Source organism: Pantherophis guttatus, chromosome 1 (assembly GCF_059756535.1).
Source record: "Pantherophis guttatus breed Tessera chromosome 1, ASM5975653v1, whole genome shotgun sequence".
Taxonomy (NCBI): Eukaryota; Metazoa; Chordata; class Lepidosauria; order Squamata; family Colubridae; genus Pantherophis; species Pantherophis guttatus.
The window spans coordinates 29,422,771-29,445,815 of record NC_142063.1 but is presented as its reverse complement, the minus strand read 5'-3'; the positions used below and the strand labels follow the sequence as shown (position 1 = coordinate 29,445,815).

Here is a 23,045-nt window from a genome sequence, read left to right as displayed (position 1 = left end):
GTTCTCTAGAACCGCTAGTAAAACTGGCGGGAGGTCCCGCCCACTGACCCTGATGTCATGAAAACGCTTCTGCGCATGTGCAGAAGCTTCTGCGCTTACGTAGAAGAGCGCATGCACGAGCAAAACAAGCACGCGCGCGGCCCCGTTGCGAATCGGTAGTAAAGGTAAGTAGAACCCACCCCGGTATAAGTATCTATGTTTGTGCATACTTACTTCATTGTATAAATACCTTAATACTCTTTGTAGCTCAGAGATTATGATAGTGATCAGTGTTGATATAGAAACCAAGGCTGACATGATTGAGTACACGTGATGTGAATTTGGTTTCCTTTTCTATCTAAGGCTAAGAAATGGGAAATAGCTCAGCACACAAGTATGATGTGACCTCTGACTTTCATCATAATGCCACCTGCTCTCCTGACTTTGATCAGAAGCAAGCAGTGTTAGGGTGGAAAATTCAGGGTTTCAGTATATGATAGAAGAAAGTGGTTTATGAAATGAAGAATCAGTTATACTCCTAGAAACTTCATGCAATGGAAGTTTATCTGGTGCTCATACGGAATGAGGATTAGAAAAAAAGGCATATTTTACATTTGACACCCATACTGAGAGAGAACTAGATATACAAAGCATATAGTCTGCAAGTTTAGTCCTATTTTATTGCCTTAATTTTAATATCTCCACAAAGATGTACAATATTAATTTATATAATTATATAAATTAATTTATATAATTCATAATCATATCTACAATATTAAATATGAGGTTGATTTAAGTCTCTTTAAACAGCGTATGTCTATTAGCTCAGTATTTGTCTGTGAGAATAAGAGAGAGGCAGGGAGTTAGTTTCAATTTTTAAAGCAAACACATTTTTAAAATCTGCATCTGTTGGCCATCTGAACAACTCTAAAAATGCCTGCTTAAAATCTGACTAAGAATAGGTGGCTTGTTTACTCATTTCCCCAAAATTTAAAAAGTGTACTTCCAGTAAAATAAAAATATAAATCATGCGTGCATGCGTGCATGCAAATGCACAGACACACAGACACGCACACACCAACACACACGCAGTCTTACACTTTATATATTATATATTTATTATTCATGAAAATTATCTCACCATAGCTGGGAAGATAGTGGCAATGCCAGGACATAATAATAATAATAATAATAATAATAATAATAATAATAATAATAATAATAATAATAATAATTATTATTATTATTATTATTATTATTATTATTATTATTATTATTATTATTATTATTATTATTATTATTATTTTATTTCTATACCGCCCTTCTCCCGAAGGACTCAGGGCGGTGTACAGCCTATTTAAAAACACAGACAAAACAATAATAAGGACAGCTTCCCCCATGAAAGTGCCACTTAAAACAGGAGTCTCCAATCTTGGCAAATTTAAGACTTGTGGACTTCAAGTCCCATAATTCCTAGCCAGCTTTGCTCCTAAAGTCTTAAAGTCCACAAGTCTTAAAGTTGCCAAGGTTGCAGACCCCTGACTTAAAGGACACAGGAGCACAAGTCAAAGGTTCAGTATGATTGTGACATGGCCCATAGGATTGTGGCATATCTTACCTGTCTCCATTAGGATGTAGCTTACCTGTCTCAGATAAAACCAGGAGGGTTTTATCTGGGACAGCACCAGACCTGTGAAATGGCCTCTCCTCCCGCCAATGGTGTCTTCGTCTCTGGATTATTTTAGGTATCTTTCACAAACACTTAATTTTATTATTGAACATCTGTTAACATCTACTAATATTTGATTTTTTAAAAACACATTTTATTTTTTAAAAAATTACTAGATAACAAAGTCAATAAAAAGTGCAATGCTATTTTATAACTATTGCAAACTGATTTGGAGCTTTTTAACATGAGAAGTTTTAGTAGGCATGGATATAAAAATATGCAGGCCTTAGTCCAAATCCACAGCCCAAAGCAGCCTTTTAGACTCACAGTCAAATTTAAAGTAACTGTTGTAGTTTTCTCCTCACTCCCCTTCACCCTTTTCTTACCTGTAATTGATGTACAGTATTATCAGGGATCATCTTTGCATTTCAGTAACAGGTTCTCCTTTAAGAGAGGGTGATACTGTATAACGCGGTACTAATACTTCACATGATCTTGATTTTATCCCTCTGTTAAAGCAACCTAGGACTGCATTGGCTTTTTTAGCTGCTGCTGCACACTGCTGGTTCATATTTAAGTGATTATCCACTCTAAGATCCTTTCTATTGAGCCAGGTTTCACCTCATCTGTACCTGTACATGTGGTTTTCTTGCCTAAGTGTAAAACCTTACTTTTCTCTACATTGAATATCATTTCTTTTAAGATAAGGCCCAGTGTTCAAGTATGTTGAGATCCATCTGGATCTTGAGCCTATCTTCTACGATCTTGGCTATTCCTGCCGGTTTAGTGTCACCTCCAAATTTGATGAGCAAGTAGCAGTGATGGAAGGGAAGGGTTTTTCCTAGTACCTATAGGTAGTCTTCCACTTACAACCATTTATTTAATGACTGAATATCATTAAATGAAATTTACAATGGCACACAATGAATTTTGACAGGTCCTCATGCTTATAACCATTGCAAGGTCACATGATCAAAATTTGGGCACTTGGCAACCAGCATGCATTCAAAATGGTTGTGGCATCTTGGGAGGGGGTAGGTCATACGATTACCATTTCCCAGAGAGCTTCTGAAAAGCAAAGTCAAAAGGAGAAATCAGATTTGCTTAACAATCATGGCAAAAAGGTTGCAAAATCAGGCACGGCTCACTTAACAACCTTTTTATTATCAATGGATGCTGCAGTCCCAATTGTAGTCATAAGTTGAGGACTACTTGTATAAAATAATGTTGGTAGAATCCAAGCTCACTGCATATGCAAGAGATTCTACAATGTGATTATCACTACTTGTTTGTTCTTGTTTTGATAGCTAAGGATTCAAGGTTCTAGTAAGGGAATAAAATTCAGGGCTCTATTTAGAGAATAGATTCTATGGAGGGGTAGAATCAAGATCACGTAATGTATTTGTACCACTTTATATCTCCCTGTCTTAAAGGAGAAATGCCTCCAAATTTTTCTCTAATTTCCAGGCTAGTAATTTTTCAATACTCATATTCCATGCTTCTCCATTCTACAAAAATTAATCAACTATCTTGCACCATCCAACAATAGTAAATATATCAGAAAATTAGCATGGCTGATACCATTACACTTCCTTAACATTGGTCCCGAATTTAGCAGACTAGTTCATGAAAACCAGTGGATGAAGAAGATAAATGAGATTTGGGCGGGACTCTCTTTAAAGGTTTGACAGGGACAAACCTATCTTGCAGAAGGCTTGATTTTGTTTTTCATTTAACAGGCATTTGCAGTCGTTTTGTATTATTCTTTGCAAGTGTTTTTTTCCTCAAAATCAAATTTTTGTACTACGTGATCATTTTTTCAAAGCAACCTTTCTGTGGGATATAAATCAAATAACTAGAGAAAGAAGGAAGGACATTTTTAAAAGTAAAAATTCAAGCAAGATTTTCTTCTGGAAATAATAATTTGCTCCCAAGAATTCAGAGGCCGGGAAAGGACCAGAAGTTATATAGCAAAATGTTGTTGTTTTTTCTCTATATGACTTTCGGGGAAATGCCAGTAGGTTGTCCCCTCTCTCGTGAGGAGAAGATGCAGGTAGAAGAAAGAGACAGTCCATTTCTGCATATATATTTTTTGGTAGCCAAAGACCCTCCAAGCTAGTATTTCCTTCAAAGACCACCACAGTAGACAGTAGTGGCCCCAGGTACCAGTCAGAGGAAACCCAGATGTTCCTGGCTGGAAAAAATAACTAATGAATCTGGCATCTGAACTCAGCAGCTGCCAATAGGCAACTCATCCGCAGCTGCAGATGTTACTGTTGTAGATGGCACGCTCCGGGGAAAGCAAAGAGTGTAGAACAAACCTGACACCCCGAGAGGATGTGTTTTCGGCTTAGCACAGCACATGTTTTATATGCCCTCCCAAATACTGGGGCTTCTTAGAGGGATCCCAGATGTTTCTCAGCCCCTTTAAACAAGGGCCTGCTGAAAGAATTCGCTTTGTAGTGGGTTTGAAATCTGTGGTTCTTACCATGAAGCTCAGCTTACTTTACTTTCTGCTAACTCCTTTTGTCTTTCGGATTTGACTTCCAAGCCTGGATAGTGGCACATTTGCTCTGACACTTAGTATTAATTCACCTGAGCATTGACGTACTTCGTTACCCAGCTGAAATCCAAACTAGTTGGCATTATATTAAACCGACAGGCAGGCAAAAAGGAATATTAGCAATCTTGCCCAAAAGCGACAATAAACTAGAAAAGCCTAAAGCCAGCAAAGAGAGAAAGGACAATGGAAAAATATTAAAAGCTTGCAACATTTCTTCATGCATATCATTGTTGATAATAAGGAAGGGGAAGGGAAGAAACAACAACAACTTAATAGCCAGCCATCAACACTCTAGTTAACAATTAAAAGCCACACACAACCAGGCATCATATAAATACAACACATAGAACAGCTCAATGTACATTAGGGGGAAAGAAAAGTTTCCTCAGGATTAGCTCCACCAGCACAAGCCTGAAAGCTTGGAAGAATATAGCTTTGGTTCCTGTGACTAAGCTAGATTGGATCCTATAAACAGATTAACAGAGTTGGAAGGGATCTTGCAGGTCATCTAGTCCAACCCTCTGCCCAAGCAGGAGATTCTACATCTGCCTCTACCTAGGATCGAACTCACTGCAACCTTATCCTGGGACACATACAGTGGTGGGTTTCAAAAAATTTTTACTACCGGTTTTGTGGGTATGGCTTGGTGGGCATGGCAGGGGAAGGATACTGTAAAATCTCCATTCCCACCCCACTCTGGGGGAAGGTTACTGCAAAATCCCCATTTCCTCCCTATCAGCTGGGATGCGGGAGGCAGAGAATAGATGGGGACGGGGCCAGTCAGAATTTTTACTACCGGTTCTCCAAACTTCTCAAAATTTCCGCTACCAGTTCTCCAGAACTGGTCAGAACTTGCTGAAACCCACTTCTGGACACATATATTTGCCTTCATTTCAGGGAGGTCATAGTCCAAAATCCTCTGGATGGCACCAAAATAGGGAATGCTCACTAGCCCAATCCTATGTATATAATGCAATTTCATCCTTGAACTTGCAGATCTTCAGTTTAGGAGCATAACAGCAGTCATCTAAATCGGGGTCTCCAGCCTTGGCAACTTTAAGCCTGGAGGACTTCAACCCCCAGAATTCTGGGAATTGAAGTCCTCCAGGCTTAAAGTTGCCAAGGTTGGAGACCCCTGATCTAAATTAATGTTTCTCAAGTTTGATAGTTTTAAGGTGTGGAGTTCAACTCCCAGAATTCCCCAGTCAGCAGGAGTTCTGGGAGTTGAAGTCCACATAACTTAAAATTGCCAAGATTGAGAAACACTGGTCTAAATGTTTAGTGGAAGTGTCACTGTACTAGGCTGGGATCTAACTGAATGAGTTACTGGAGGAGCTGTTTTTTTTTTTAAAAAAAATTGATTTATATGCCGCCCTTCTCCGGAGACTCAGGGCGGCTTACAATGCGTTAAGCAATAGCCTTCATACTTTTGTATATTTATACAAAGTCAGCTTATTGCCCCCACAAACTGGGTCCTCATTTAACCTACCTTAGAAAGGATGGAAGGCTGAGTCAACCTTGAGCCTGGTGAGATTCGAACTTACAGTAATTGCAGATAGCTGATGTTAATCACAATGCTATCAGTTTGCTGAGCCACCAGGCCCGGTTTGAAACACAGTGTAAGCAAGATCAGTCTCCATGCGGGCAAGCCACATGTGGACTTGAGATGAGTAAGAGTTTCATCTGGTTCATTTTTTTTTTTTAAAAGTACTTGCTCAAAACTCACAAAATTCTTCCCAAACAGGGTGGGAAAAATATAAGATATTAAAAAATACAAAAAAAAAAAAAAAGGCAGGGAGGAGGGAGGAGAATAGAAGCACATGCAAGAGAAAACAAAACTGACAGATGTGTCCATCCAGGCAAATTCTTAACCTTTGCAAATGTTGGTCCCAAAATATTTTGATGTGATTGCCCCCTCCCCTGCTGATTTAGAGTTACTACTCCCTTATCTGCATCCCAAGATCCAGCCCCATAACTTTATCAGCTACATACAATTCACCAAAATACAGTATCACACATACACATTCACATATTTTGCAACATGCATCAATGCATTCAAAGATTTTTTTTCTTGGGTCATCCCAAAACCAAACCTAAATTGAGGATTTAAATTAAATTAAATTAAAATCCAATACCTCCCTCTGCTGGGTTCTTTTAATCATGACAACAGTGAGACCTCTGAGCTCAATCTGTTCTGTAGATTCAGGAATTGAAGAACAAATGACCTCATTAATGATGATCAGGAGAAAAAAAGGATTGTCTAACTTGAAGCATCTCCAAAAGTGAGCTCCAGGTACTAGCTACACCAACAGATCCTTTGGAGAAAACATTAACTGCTTTGGCAAACCCAAATCTTGGTCATGTTCAAGATATATTTTCCCACGTTAGGACAGTTATATTTTCATCATCCCTGCAAGGTCAATGAAGGGTTGCAGCTGGGAAATAGGAAGCCTTGGTAAAATGCCTGTTCTAGGAAGTTCTGCTTTGAACGAAAGCAAAAAGACACTTTGAGTTAAAGATTTTAGGTTGACACTGCAGCCTGTCCCCAACTGTGCTGTTACAAAACTTAAGTTCATTGGCTTAACAAGAGGCCAGATGGAAAAATCAAGGCAAAAATCTATCCGATGTTGGAAATCTTCTATTTTGTTTCCTGTGACATTTACATTTGTCTCCCTTTTTTTTGTATCATCTAGGAATGGATTTACTTAAAAATTATGGATGCAGAATTTTGACACATTTTCATATATGGAAACATTCATACACGTTTGCCTGCCTTTACTTCTTACATAAATGTCTTCCATGTGTAGGCCTTATTTCCAAGAAATTTTTCCCATATACTTTAAAACAACATTTTTCCTAAATTTGGGGATCTTTTTAAATATTTGGTACTATATTGCAAAGTACGGAAAAGTGTGGAGGTTGGAGAATTTGCATTCCATTGCAGGAAAGCTGCATTTAGTAGGGTTTCAGTGAGGTACAGACTGTGCAGAAAGGCCTCAGAGGCTATCCAACACATAGTGGCATGCAGGGGTGGGTTCTACTTACCTTTACTACCGGTTCGCAACAGGGCCACACGCGCGCTCGCTTCGCTCGCATGTGCGCTCTTCTGCACAAGCACAGAAGCTTCTGCATATGCGCAGAAGCATTTTTATGATATCGGGGTCAGTGGGCGGAGCCTCCTGCTGGTTTTACTACCGGTTCTATAGAACCAGTGCGAACTGGGAGCAACCCACCACTGGTGGCATGGTGTAAGATGCAGTCGGGAACAGCATACACTGAATGGCACAAACAAGTAGCTGGCATTGTTTATAGGAACATCTATATAGTGTATGAACTAGATACTCCCAAGTCCAGCTGGGAGATCCCACAGAAAGTCATGGAGAATAAGCAGTTGAGATCCTGCGGGGCTTCCAGATTCAGATAGACATACAGGTAGAAGCCAATCAACCAGACATCATAGTGGTAGACAAAGACCAGAATACAGTTATAGTTGTAGCAGTGCCAAATGACAGCAACATCAGGAAGAAGAAGCATGGGAACCTGGAGAAGTACCGGGGCCTGAAGAAAGAGCTGGAGAAGATGTGGAAAGTAAAAGCCAAAGTGGTCCCAGTGTGGTAAGAGCACTTGAGGTGGTGACTCCTAAGCTGGGAGAGTCGCTCCAACAGATTCTAAGAACAACATCAGAGGTCTGTCCAGAAAAGTGCAGTGCTAAGGAAGAGCTAAGAAGGCTGTACAGAAGTCACAAACTCCTGGACCTCTGGTAGAAGACTAGAGATTGAGGGACACATAAAGGGGCGAGAAGGTAAAAGGTGAAAGATTTATACGATCTGAAGAGAAACATCACTGTACAACACATCACCAATTTGTTGGAAATGTAAGAAATCAAACGGGATATATTATTATCTGTGGTGGACTTGTGTGACAGCTAAAAAGTACTGGACAAAAATTAAAAAGTGGCTTGAAGAGATAACTGAACATCAGATCAAATAGTTTGGAAACCGAAACTATTTTTAATGGGCATACCTACAAGAAATTATAGTAAGGAAATACAATATCTAATTCTACATATTATAACTGCAGCTAGGATAACCTATGCACAAAATTGGAAAAATAATGTCATACCAAAAGACGAAGAGGTGATAAGGAAAATTTTGGACTGTGCGGAGATGGATAAATTGACGAAAGAAATAAAAGAAAAAGATGAATCGGAATATTACTTAATATGGAATAAATGGTACAAATGGTTAGAGGACAGGAATAATAAGCAGGAAAATATATAATAGAGATGATCTAGAAATTAGGAAGCATCAATAAAATGATATTAAATATACAATGTATGTAAAGTAATATATAGATATAATAGTATGTATCATAAGTAAGGAATAGAATATACAATATATCAGGAATAAGGGAACCACAAAAATAAATATGTGAATATGTAGCGGGGGGACATAAACTGTGGATATACACCGATACGGAACTGTTGTAAAATGGAAACTTTTCTTTTGTTTTTGTTTTTAAAGAATTTTTTTTTAAAATTAAATTTAAAAAATTTAAAAAATAGGGGCGAGAAGGTAATTTTATAAACTTTGTGTCTTCCAATGATTCCAATCTTCTAAAAATATCGGTTTATATTATAGAATTATTATTAATATGTATTTATATTCCAAGTCAACTTCCTGACCATACAGGAAGTAGCATTTTTTTTACGTGTTAGGGATAACTGTGGATGAAACAGTTTATTCACATGTTCTTTCTTCTCAAGCATATGGCAAAGGCAAGCACACCTAAGTGATGTAAGGTTTACCGACCAACTGCTTCTCTCTAAAGACAGAGAAGATGGCTGTGTCTAAACATGGAGCTCTAAATGATGACATCTGGAGAGCAGGCTAGCTCTCTGTTCAGAAGATCCACATCAAAGAATCTCAAATAACTTGCAAATAACCTCCGGGAGGGGACCCTGGCCTTGCAATTCATGTGCCAGGAGACTCGTGATTCAAATGAAAGATAATGCCGTCACCAAAGAAGGGCATTTAGAGAAAGTTAATAGAGAATTAACACTGTGGGTTAAATGCAAAATGAAGCATTTGTTATGGGTCAATATATCAGTCTGGGCAGTTACAATCCAAGTGGGGCCATGCATGGATCAACTTCTGGGAGAGTGTGTGTGGGGTGGGGTAGGGGTGTGTATTCACACACACACACACACACACACACACACACACACAGAGAGAGAGAGAGAGAGAGAGAGAGAGAGAGAGAGAGAGAGAGAGAGAGAGAGCGCAGAGGTGGGTTTCAGCAGGTTCTGATGAGTTCTGGAGAACTGGTAACGAAAATTTTGAGTAGTTTGGAGAACTGGTAGTAAAAATTCTGACTGGCCCTGCCCCCATCTATTCTCTGCCTCCCAAGTCCCAGCTGATCAGGAGGAAATGGGGATTTTGCAGTAACCTTCTCCTGGAGTGGGGTGGGAATGGAGATTTTACAATATCTTTCCCTTGCAACGCCCACCAAACCCCGCCCACCAAGCCATGCCACACCCACCAAGCCACACCCACAGAACCGGTAGTAAAAGTTTTTGAAACCCACCACTGATACAGAGGCTTCAGTTTCCCTACTAGAGGTTACATAGTGATTAGTAGCCTCCTTCTGGCACTTAAAACTCACTATCATACCTCTTTCTGTCCCTACAGGCAAGGTCCATGCTTGACTTTCCATACTCTTGGATACAAATGGACAACCCATGAGCACATGGATTGCCAATCTTATTTCTGCAGCTTTCAGAGTCTTCCTTCCAAGCATGCATGTTGTGACCCCGACTCCCGAGCCTGTCCTAACAGAGGAAGAGGACTCAGAAGGTGATGGGAGGAACTGACAAGGCCTCCCTCTCCAGGACCCTCCTTTCTGGCAATGCCTCAGGTTCCATCCAAAGGCCAGGAGGAATAGCCTGGGATGTGCCAGGAGGAAGGCATACTGGAGCACCAATTGATAGGGAGTGAGGATGATGAATCCTGGCTTGATCCCAGGCAGCGTCGGAGGGAGAAGCGTGCGCATCAATGGAAGAGGCGTGGGAGGGCCAGAGATTGAGCTGAGTCACGGAGCCATGCCCCCCTAGGAATAAAAGTGGGTGGGATTGCTCTTCAGGCTTTGTGACGGACAAAGTTAAACCCTGAAAGTCACATTGTGATCCCTGAAATTCGGCTTGGATATATTTTGGACTGAACATTGACTAAACACTTGTCTTGTGGATAATTTGTTGCTCCTGGAACGGACTGAAGATAAGTCCTCTTCTGCTTTATGGGAATGAAAACAGTCTTGGCAGACATTCGGCAGTTTGCTGCCAAAACCTTGGTCTGCCAAGAATTCTAATCTGTTTACCTAATAAAATACTGGCAGGCGTGCTTGGTATTATGTTTGCCTGTGTGAGGAAGGGGGACAGAACAATGCAGTTGGAATGCACCAGCAAATAGGCAGCTACTGTATTTCCAAAATATAAAAGTTATACCAATATCCATGGTACATTTGGAATCTTAATTCAGCTACCTTTGTAGGTATCATTTACCCATAAATGATACCTACAAAGGTAGGTATATTTGTAGGTATCATTTGTACATTCAAATGGACTACATAATGTAGCCCATTTGAATCTGCATAAATATTATAAATCCCAATGACATTACCACCAAATATATGCTAGCTATAGCACAATAATGTGTATTCTGCCATATCATCTGTGCCTTTGAGCCTTCAAAAAGGGATTACTAATGTTTTATAACATTGAAATTAGCAGATTTGACAGGTTTTTTGTGGGGTAATTTAGGTATGAATGACCCTTACTGGGCACCCAGGGGTGGGTTCTACTTACCTTTACTACCGGTTCACAGCGGGGCCACATGCGCGTTCTTCTGCGCAAGTATAGAAGCTTCTGCACATGCGCAGAAGCATTTTGATGATGTCAGGGTCAGTGGGCGGAGCCTCCCACCAGTTTTACTACTGGTTCTATAGAACCGGTGTGAACTGGGGGCAAGCCACCACTGTGGCCACCACATAATACTGTATATAGTACACCTGCATTCCAAATGCATTATATTGACTGTTGATTTTTTGATCCACTACTTGAAATCTATTTTTCATTCATTATATAATGGGGGGGGGGGAATGTCAGTGTCACAAGATTACAAACAGGAAGTGAATTCTGATAATTTATGTAGAGAGTAATCCATGAATTAATAAATTTATATATCTTTAATATATCACAAGAATCGTTGTTTACACAATAATTCTGTACAGTATAACTTTCCTATCTCTGTGGCACTGTATATTAAAAGTTAAGTTGTTGAAACCAGTATTAGTCATAATGGATATGATAAAATCTGTAGACTTAAATCCCTCTCATTTCAATATTCAATGTTTCTACTCATTAGGCAATCAAATATAGAACCATCACATACATATGAAATAGTTCTTAGACCAGAATTCAGCTGTGTGAAATCTGGGCCATATGCCACAGACTGGCATATGGGCCAATTTCTTTAATATCTTTGTATGTACCCAAAACTCTCTGAAGACCTAATTTGCTCAGGTTTCAGGGCACTATGGCAGCTTATGAAGGAAGGAGCCTGAAAGAAAGAATAGTTAAAAGGCTAAAATTTACAGACAGGTTTATTGGAACCTGTCCCAACAATTCAGTGAGATATTTTTCCACATTTATATAATTTGTACAAAAGAAACATTTTAATATCAAGGATTAATTCCTATGAATGAAATAATCCAAGGACAATTTCACTCAATAAATGCTCATAAAATGAAATGGCATGATGTCACCAAACAATAAACAACAAGATGATGCCACAGGAGGTGACACGATGGTTTAGCAGTTAAGACTCTGAGCTTGTCAGCTGGAAAGCCGATGGCCCAGGTTTGAGATCCAAGTGTCGCAAAATGGGTGAGCGCCTGTCCTGGCCCTAGCTCCTGCTAACCTAGCAGTTTGAAAGCAAATGCAAGTAGATAAATAGGTACCACTTTGGTGGGAATGTGACAGCACTGTGCAATGTCATGCTGGCAACATGACCACAGAAATGTCTTCAGACAGCGCTAGCTTAATGGCCTTGAAACAAAGATGAGCACGTCCCTCTACAGTTGGCAACTACTAGAGTAAAATTCACAAGGACTCGTTTATGATGCCACAGGAGGTCAATCTATATATATAAAAGCGAAAATCACTCACAGGTTAATCACGAAATCTCCAGAACTGTAAAGCCTACAAACTTGAAATTTGCCACGTATGTTCCTCTTGGCTTCCAGGTGCTCACTAAGAAAGGATTTTTCAAAATAACCATCAAAGCATTAGTATTTCCTATATTATTATAACATGCCCTGATGCTAATTAGTTAGATGTTCTACTCCCCCTCCCAACTTGAAAATAACTCTGGAGAGAATGGGATAGCATAAGACAGGCTTCTGTGGGGCAAGCCTCATGGAGAGAAGGGGCTAGAAAGCCTGAGGGGATAGGAGAGGAGACGTTTCTGTGGGGCAAGGCTGAGGGAGAGAAGGGGATAGGAGAGGAGAGGATTCAAGCTGTAAGTGTCGATTTAGCGAAGCACAGGGATCCAGCTAGTAAATAACATAATTTGGATCAACAACCAATTTAGGTGTGGAATGCCTTCATGTAACTCAAAGGATGCAAAAGTGAAACCTATTTGTAAGAAATCTCAAAAAATCATACACACAAACAGTGGTGAAATCCATTTTTTTTACTACCAGTTCTGTGAGCGTGGCTTGTGGGCGTGGTGTGGTGTGGTGTGGCTTGGGCATGGCTTGGTGGGCATGGCAGGGGAAGGATACTGCAAAATCGCTATTCCCTCCCCACTCCTGGGGGAAGGATATTGTAAAAATCTCCATTTCCACCCCACTCTGGGGCCAGCTAGAGGTGGTATTTGCTGGTTCTCTGAACTACTCAAAATTTCCATACTGGTTCTCCAAACTGCTCAAAATTTCTGCTACCAGTTCTCCAAAACCTGTCAAAACCTGCTGGATTTCACCCCTGCACACAAAGTGGGGAAGACTTTTAGGAGCCTTGCTAAAAATGCTCACAGAAATGATTAATTTTAGCTAATATTTAAGTTATATATATTTTTAAAGAAACCTTCCCCTGTTTCAAAATCATGTGGTAGAGTGGCCTCTGTACGTTGTTAGCTCCTTCACATCTGCTTTATTTCCCTTTGTGTTTAAGCACACAAAGTACACCAACCCCCATATATGCCTTCTAAAATGTGGCATTGAACCGATGTCTTCTTTTTTGCATCACATTTCCAATTTTTCTATTATTGAAGACATGTCCTAACTTCAATGTGCATCACAAAGGGGAAGAATAAAGACACTCAGGTTGAGTGTATCTGAGAGAGTTGAGGCAAAGGGAAGGACAAGGAGAAGATATTTATTTCTTTGAAGAGATTGGCCTGATGTTCAAGAAGAACTAGTATCTCATGATTCCATTCTCTGAAATGCTTTGAGTCTTGGGGCTGAGCTGCAGAGAATTTTCACTTTTGAAATTTTTTAAAAAAACAATCACTTATTCTTCTTATAATATTTTAGTATTCATCCCCATCATCACAGGCACACATGCTTTTATCTTCCTTGACAAGTCAATCTTACCCATAGAAAAAGAAGGTTGGGGTAGAGTGGTGGCAGAACATTTCTAGTGAAAATACATTCCCTTAAAACTTCTCTCCTTAATCTGCCCTGACAAACCATTCCTAAGTAAAGGTTGATGGACTGGATATTTCTGCAAACACTTTCCAGGAAGTCCACATGTCCATGTATTGTCAAAAATGGAGCTATGAGAGGGTGCAGCATTTATGAGATATTTACACACTTCATAGGGATAGAATCTACCTAGTTTTGGGCCATCTGTGAACATGTGGCACGTACTTTCAAAAAAATGTGGCATATGTGGCTGATAAACTTAATCCACAACTTTCGGTTTGTGGTAGAAATAACTTTATGACCATAGTACTAGGAATCTGGGGTGGGGAGAGGGACTTTTATAAACTTTGGAGAACATGACTTCATTTTTTAGGATTCAGAGAGTATTATGGATATTATTAAATTTACAATCCTTGGCTTCTAAAAGGTCTTATTATTTATTCATTGACCAGTGACCAGAAATGACAAAAATTTCATAGTGTTTGAATTAGATCATGTTGGCCTTTGCCAATTAAAACAGCAACATGATGTTGAGATGTAATGATTTAATTTGCACAGTGATAGTGGAAGGCAGATGAAAAGACTCTGTATAAAAATTCTTCAGTCAGAACTGGCAGGCCTTTAAATCATTTGGCTGATCCATTTTCATCATCATCATCATTGTTTTCACCTCAAGCATTTGCCCCCAGAGAAGAATCCAGAAGTTTTCTGTTTATTTAGGCAAGCATTCAAGATGAAGAAGGAGAAGGAGAAGATGATGATGATGATTAGAACTGCCTATATTCTCAGATGCCACCTTAATAATTCTTAGGTCCTAAGTTGAAACTTAACTGATCTTAGACTCTGAATCTAATAATACTGGGTACCACAAAAACAACAAAATCTTGTAAGCTTGAGCTGAGAATGGGTTCCAAGATCAAAATTTTAATTTGGCCTGTTTTACAATCTGAGTCAAACCTGCCAATGTTTGGATAAGTGAGAAATGTGTATTTTGAAAAATGAAGTGGGTGATGCAGGATATGGAGAAAGACTACAGTAACAAAGAAAAATTCAAAGCAAACTTTGCTCAATCACAAGTATTGAAGGTGTAATTTTCCAATCATGTGTGCAATATACCTTGAAGGATTAGATGAGGTTCAATCTTTTCCAGCTTTCTATCTCTAATAGTAGTTAATGAGATGCATTTGTAGGTGTGTTCAAGCCGAATTAGATTTTTTTTATTTTTTATTTTGTTTGTCAAACATGTACAAGGTAGCAAGTATAAGTATGAACATAAGTATGAAAAAAAGGAAGTAAATACAGATAAATGGGAACAGCAGTGGTGGGTTGCCCCCGGTTCGCACCGGTTCTATAGAAATGGTAGTAAAACCGGCAGGAGGCTCCGCCCACTGACCCTGACATCATCAAAATGCTTCTGCGCATGCGCAGAAGAGCGCACACATGGCCCCATTGTGAACCTGTAGTAAAGGTAAGTAGAACCCACCCCTGTAGGACAGGGATGATAGGCATGGTTAGGTTTAGGTTTATTAAATTTGTATACCGCCCTTCTCCCGAAGGACTCAGGGCGGTGAACAGCCAAAATTAAAATACATACAGTATAAAAATTAAAATAAATTAAAACAAAATTAGATCAGTTTGGCTTCCCCAAATTTTAAAGCCCTTTACCCATAAAACAGTCCATTAAAATTTTAAGCCAGGCCGGCTTGCTGAAATAAGAAGGTCTTCAATGCTCGGCGGAAAGTACAGAGGTCCAGGATCAGTCATATTCCTGGGGGTAGCTCGTTCCAGAGGGCAGGTGCCCCCACAGAGAAGGCTCTCCCCCTGGGGGTCGTCAGTCAACATTGCTTGACCGATGGCACCCTGAGGAGACCCTCTCTGCGGGAGCGGATTGGCTGGTGGGAGGTTATCGGTGGCAGAAGGTGGTCTCGTAAATACCCGGGCCCTAAGCCATGGAGCGCTTTAAAGATGAGAACCAATACCTTGAAGCGCACCCGGAAGACCACCGGGAGCCAGTGCAGCTCGCGCAGGAGAGGTGTTACATGGGAGCACCATGTCGCCCCCATAATTACCTGCGCGGCCGCATTCTGGACCAGCTGGAGCCTCCAGGTGCTTCTCAAGGGGAGCCCCATGCTGGTGCACTTATGCACGCCCCTTTACGGACCTCTTAGAAATGGGGTGAGGTCCACGGTAGACAGTTTAAGGTTGAAGCTGTGAGAGTTTGAGGATGTAACACCTGAGTCAGGTAGAGCATTCCACACGTTGACCACTCTGTTGCTGAAGTCGTATTTTCTGCAATCGAGTTTGGAGCGGTTTACCTTGAGTTTGTATCGATTGTTTTCCATTTATTATTGAGGTTGAAGCCGAAGAAGTCGTTGACAAGTAAGACATTGTAGCAGACAAGTTTGTGTACTATGCTTAGATCAGACCGTAGGCTGATCCAGTTCCAGATTGTCCAAGCCCAAAATTTCAAGCCTGGTGGCATAAGGGATTCTATTGTGAGTAGAGGCGTGGAGTACTCTTCTCATGAAATATCTCTGGACCTGCTCAATCGTATTAATGTCCGATATACAGTGTGGATTCCAGGCAGATATCGTCATTGGAAGGAAGGTATACAAATTGTTTGGTTTCTTGTTGTAAGCTGCCCAGAGTCATTTGGAGTCAGGCAGCCTATAAATAAAAATAAATAAAACAAGCAAGCAAGCAAGCTACAGTCCAGCTCATGTGAAGGGCATCAGGATAGGATCACTCCTCCTTGACACTGTCAACAATCCCAAACTGGCTGAAGTCTGCTCATTGGCCAGTGTAAGGAGCTTTAATAAAGGATGACACCATCACCCACATCACAATAAGACAACTGCTGGATTGTTATTGGGTTTTTTAAAACTTAAGCTGCAATCTTGGGTATATTTACTTTGGAGTAAACCCCACTGAGCTCAGCAACATTTACTTCCAAGGAGCAAAGCACAGGAGTGGTTTATTAAAGCTACTAGACAGACAGGCCAGTTGTAGTTAATTTAACAGCACTTCAGACCTGTGAAATGAGCAGGTTCATTGGCAATGTTCATAATCGATCCACCTTTCGATTTAAAGAAAAGAAAAGGTAAGTGGGACAAAGAGATGACAGGGTTAGGGTTTTTTAGGGGGAGACATAGAACAAAACAAAACTTCATTTTTCCAGGACCACAGAAATTAGCAGTTAAATACTCAGGGGTGAGGTATCTCCTTTCAGCTCATGTTGAAGAACCATATTAATATAAAGCTATTATAGGACACTTCAGACAAATATGTTTTCCTTTAAAAATACTGTATTTCAACCCCTTCCAAAATAAGGATTTTTAATTATTATAAAGGTGCCACCCAGGAATCCTTCAATCCCCAATAAGTACCTAACATGGTATTGCAAATATTTTTCAGACATAAAAACTCAAAGTTCTAAAGAAACGAAAGGGGAAAAGGGATAATTTTCAAAGAGACTGTAAACAAGGGAGAAAATAACAGATGTTTTGTTGAATTAGACCAGATATCTATTGAGCTCATCTTAAGGCATTTGAATTGATGGGTGGTTAATGCAAACTATGTGTCATATTGTGATGGAACATATAAAGTCTGCAACAAATCTATTTGTTTCGCGCGCACACCCGTGCCCCGTTTTGGGCCTAGGAGGCCTCCCTGCACTTACCTGGGAGCCAAAATGGGGTGTGTGGAGACTCCTGGAAGGGGCGGGGAGGGGAGGGGCAGAGCCAGGCAGCAATTTAACTACCGGTTCGCCCGAAGCAGCCTGAACCGGCTCGAATCGGCTGAATCCCACCACTCATTTTATCATATAATAAAAAAGAAAGAAAAAGCCAATCTAGCCTTACTGAGAACTAAGCAGAGAATCCTAAACAATTTATATTTGTAAGATTCTTTGTGAACCCAACTTTAAAATTAGAAGGTAAGAATTGCATTCTAAGGATAAGTCAGTATGTGTCTCCTCTCTGGTGGGTTGTGGGTAAACAGTATGGTAGCTTCCAAATTGGAGATTCTAACTTTCTAACAGAAAACATACTCATGTCTATTTTTGAAAAAGATCTATGTCTTTCAGAAAAATATATATACTCTCTTGAATTGCCATTCTTCTTTCTCCATATTTTGACAAGCCCTAAACAGGTCATTACATTTTAAAAAATGTAATTTTCCTTATATAATTTTAATACTTTTTTTCTAAAGTTCAATCTATTTGTGTGGAGATCACTCCATTCCAATCTCCCATCATACACCAATGTTGATTTAAGCCCACTAGTCTCTCCACAAGCCCCTTAAAGAACAATATTTTGTCTTCATTGGGGACATAAAACCCCAATATCAGAGTCTTAGACCCATATAAATTAATTTCCACCCCAACAAATTTACCACCAGTCAATACAAGGTCTGGTTTTAGTTGATGGTTTATGAAATGGCAAAATGTTCACTGTGTGACATCACAATGCAGGCTTACTTGAAATGTAAAAAATGTTTCAAGGCAAGTACACAATGGGAGGAGTTTTCATGGCAATATTAAAACCTGCGTTTTATTTGCCCCTTCTTGCCAGCCACCATGCCTCCAATCAAAGGAAAGCAGAACAGGAACAAAGCAAAAAGCAAAGAGGGAGTTTATTTATTAAATTTATATAGCCCCAAGCCTTACTCTCGAGGAGACCTCCTCCTGAGGAACCACTCCTGCCTTTTGGCAGCTCTGCGTGCCCGTGCATTGAGAAGAGGCTCCTCCTCTTCATCCTCTTCACTTAAAGGAGCCTCTGGAGGTTCTGAAGGCCCTGACTGAATCCCTGCCTCTGGCACCACATCTTCTTCAGCCTCCTCGCTGTCCGACTCAAGCGCCAGCTGCACAGGCTGCTGGCGCAGCACCACACTAGCCTCCTCATCGTCAGGATCAGCAACAATCCACGCAGGCCGCTGGCGGGCCACAACAACTTGTCAGATGTACATCTTTTCTATCTGAGTAGAGAGTTGGTCTCTGACAGAAAAGCACTTGAAGAAACTAAAAGCATTTGAAATCTGGATTTACAGATGACTGTTACTTATAAGCTTGGTTAACAAAATCACAAATGAGGAGGTGATAAGCCGCCTGGGAAAGCAAAAGGAAATAATCAAAGCCATTAAAAAGCGAAGGTTAGAATATTTTGGACATATGATGCGACACCCAGAAAAATATGGCATCCTTCACTTAATCCTCCAAGCAAAGATTGAAGACAAACGAGGTCCAGGCAGAAGAAGAACATCATGGCTTCAAAACCTTAGGGACTGGTTTGGACAAAACTCAGCAGCACTTTTTCATACAGCTGTTGGCAAAAATAGGATTGCCAACATGATCACCAACGTCCAATGACAGATATGGCACAAGAAGAATATAAAAATTAGAACGAGGAGACGGGTGGCACAATGATGAGATTATCTCATCCTGTTAGCCATTTCCAGCAAAGGAGTGTAGTGCCCCCATCGGGACTTCAAGCCAACAGGCAAAACTAAATTTTGAGGCCAGGAGGACAAGAGCAGATGAAGCCTCCAGCAGTAGAATGTTATACAGGGAAGGGGCCACAGTAGAAAAGGCTCTTCTCCTAGATTCTACCAGGTGAAATTCCTTAGCGAATAGCATTTGTAACAAGCTCCTTCCACTGATGAGTGAGGCAGGATATTCCCATTGTGGTGAGAGGCACAATGGTATTTACGCTACCAGTTCACAAATGTGAGCGCACGCGTCACCTCCGCAGATGTGTAAGGCCTTCAGCGCATGTGCGGATCATCAAAAATGGGATGTGGTGATGACCGGGTGGGTGGGCGGAGCCTCCCCGCAGCTGCCACTACCGGTTTGCCCGTGCCAGGTAGAACCAGCTGAATACCACCACTGGTGAGATGGCTCATCAGGTCCTCCGAGTTCCTTTAACATTATTCCTGTTCCTCTAGTGATCAATAGAATAAACACTAGAAAGAAGCAAAGCTTTTGGAGTTGCATCTCCTATAAATGACATTGCACTAAAGACCAAGGAATCCAAGCAAAAATACAACATGACCACTTTCTGCACCCATAACTTTTACAGACATTAATATGATTTTCTGATGCCTACTGAATATATCTTCACTTGCCATCTTTTGAAATGATGCAGGTGATAATGAGAAACAATTTCTTTTTGCAGTCCTTGTTGGCATTCTCTCACTGCCAGTAGGTCATTTTCTGGAGAATTACTGGAGTTCTTACTCTGATATTACTTAGCAAGATTGCTTCTACTGTTTACACTAAGAATGGTGATCCCTCCTCCCCCACTCTGCTGTGATTCTAGAGAAAATACCTTGTTTTTCCTCCTTAAACTATTATTTTGGATGGTGTTTCGCATGCTAGGAACAATGGAGAATTCACTTCCATACAAATAGAAATCTTGGGATATGGGGTTTTTTTTAAAATAAAAAATAAAAACTTTACAGTAAAGGGCAAAAATATCAATGTTTTAAATCAACCTTCCTCAATATGAAACCCTCTGCATATGTTGACCTGAAGGCCGGTTAAAATATTTCAGCAGGCTATGAAAGTATATCAAGATGCCAAGTTAGAAAAAGAAAGCTTAGGGAAGAAATATTGGCTCCTGTGAACGTACAGAAACATCATATTATAAATTGCATCTCTAGGTCAGTTCAACATGTTCTGAAGTGAGTCATACTTCTAATAATATAAACTGTCTAACAGCTTTAATAGTAACACTGTTATTATGGATCTTTGTTATGGGCAAATCATCAGGCCCTCTTCAAGGGTGACACTCCAAAGTCGTCTTCGTTACTTTTCAGAGATTTACGATTACATCTACTCCTATCTGGAATGCCTGCAGAATGCTGAGCAGGCCGCTCAAGATATCAGCATGATGGCTGGGAAACTTAATGTCAAGTTGGCCATCAATATTTTGGCCCAGGAGATGGTAAATGAGGTAGGGTCTGTTGCATAAAACCAACACCATGGTGAGTCAAAGGCTTTATAGCACACTTTATCTGGAAAACTGTTTTCACCACTCTTGGACTGACCTTGTTGCTAAAAATGTCCATGCTGTGCAAGAAGCTTCCTCTTAGATCATAAAAAGGGTAAGAGATTGCCATTGAAAACGGTAGTTCTGTGCTTAGCTTCTTCTTTTCTCCCAACGAATAGAATACAGGTAGTCCTTGACTTACGATCACGAATGAGCCAAAAATTTCTGTTGCTAAATGAGACATTGGTTAATTTGAGTTTTGACCCATTTTATGAACTTTCTTGCCACAGTCGTTAAGTGAATCACTGCAGTTATTAAGGTAGTAACACAGTTGTAATATCATAAATGTGATCGGTTGCCAAGCATCTGAATTTGGATCATGTGACCATGGTGATGTTACAACAGTCGTAAGAATGAAAAATGGTGATTAGTCACTTTTTTCCACGCAGTTGTATCTTCAAATGGCCGCTAAGTGAACTGTCATAAGTCAAGGACTACCTGTAACAGAATAACAAAGTTGGAAGGGACCTTGGAGGTCTTCTAGTGCAACTCCCTGCTCAAGCAGGAGACCCTATACTTGTGATGGCACACGTAGCCATATCAGTGGGCACACGAGCTCAACTCTGGCGTGCATGCACATGCTCGCCAGCTGATTTTCAGGCCTTCTGGGCTCACCAGAAGTTGGCAAATGGGCCTCCGGGGGAGTGGGGAAGGCAGTTTTTGCCCTCCCCAGACTCCTAGAGAGGCTCCGGAGCCAGGTGAGAGAGAAAAACGGGCCTACCGGACCATTGCGTGCCAGGCGGGGGCGAGGGGGGTCGCGCGTGCATGCGTGGGGTGGGATGCATAAAATTATGGGTGTGGGCACGTGCGTGCATGCCTCCCCAGCCCCCCACTCCTGGCACGCGATGACAAAAAGGTTAGCCATCACTGCCCTATACCATTTTAGATAAATGGCTGTCCAATCTTTTCTTAAAAGCCTCCAGTGATGGAAGACTGTTCTATCTACTTCATGTTAGAATACCCCCTTCCTTATTTATTGAGAGCTAACCTCATTTTAATGGTCTTGAAGAGCTAAGTGACTGACAATAATTCCTTTTTTTTCCCCCTGCCTTTGTAGGAAGTGCCTCTGAAAATCAGTGTCCAAGCCAGCATGATCCTTCTAGCTCTGGCCAACTCTCATTTCAATGATGTCATGTACGAGCTTCAAAGGAATATGAAGACTGGGATGCTCCCGCACCACATGGTACTGACCACTCTGGGAAACCTGGCATCTCACTATGGTATAGCATTCTCTGGCAGTTCTTCCTTCATTGTTGGGTGTTTTGTTTCAAGCAGGAACTGAGCCTTTCTCTGTTAAGACTGGAGAATTAGTGATCTAATATGCTCTGCAAACTGGTCCCAAGGAATGATCTGAACCAAATCCTATGAGATACAATCTAAAAATGAGCCACATTTCAATAAAACATTGAAATTTCACTTAAACCTTCCCTCCCAAAAAGAGACTTTGGCGAATTCAGAACAATATAAAAGAAATAATGATATCTCCACATTTAGGCCAGTGGTTCTCAACCTTTTCCTCACCCCAGACCCCCTTTAAATTCTTTTGTGGCCATGGACCAGTGGTGAAATTCAAATTTTTTTACTACCAGTTCTGTGGATGTGGCTTGGTGGGTGTGGTGTGATGTGGCTTGGTGGGTGTGGCAGGGGAAGGATACTGCAAAATCTCCATTCCCATCCCACTCCAGGGGAAGGATACTGCAAAATCCCCATTCCCTCTCCACTCTGGGGCCAGCCAAAGGTGGTATTTGCCGGTTCTCTGAACTAAAAATTTCCGCTACCGGTTCTCCAGAACTTGTCAGAACCTACTGAATTTCACCCCTGCCATGGACTCCCAAGTCTTTAAATCAAAACATTTCTTCACGTCTTCGCGGACCCCCTGTGATGACACTGTGGTTCCCCGACGGTCCGTGGACCACAGGTTGAGAAACCTTGATTTAGGCAATAACAATTAAAATCAAAATTATTTTGACTAAATAGTATCTAGATGTGTATAGACAAACATTGACATTAAATATGCAATGTTCAAAATCAGTAGAGAAATTCTTCCAGTGGTCTTTTTCATTCTAGACCCTGTTTAATTTCTGGA

The 23,045-nt window shown here is 40.7% G+C and overlaps 1 protein-coding gene across 1 annotated transcript in view; it reads left to right on the top strand.

Annotated features, from left to right (window-relative positions):
• The first annotated feature begins 16,772 nt into the window (after positions 1-16,772).
• LOC117675077 (maestro heat-like repeat-containing protein family member 2B) overlaps positions 16,773-23,045 on the top strand; it is a 72,632-nt gene continuing 66,359 nt past the window's right edge. The window contains exons 1-3 of the mRNA XM_034433398.3: positions 16,773-17,013; positions 20,727-20,863; positions 22,017-22,179. Of these exons, the coding sequence (XP_034289289.2) occupies positions 16,971-17,013; positions 20,727-20,863; positions 22,017-22,179 (343 nt within the window). The 5' untranslated portion in view covers positions 16,773-16,970. The remainder of the gene's footprint in view (positions 17,014-20,726; positions 20,864-22,016; positions 22,180-23,045) is intronic.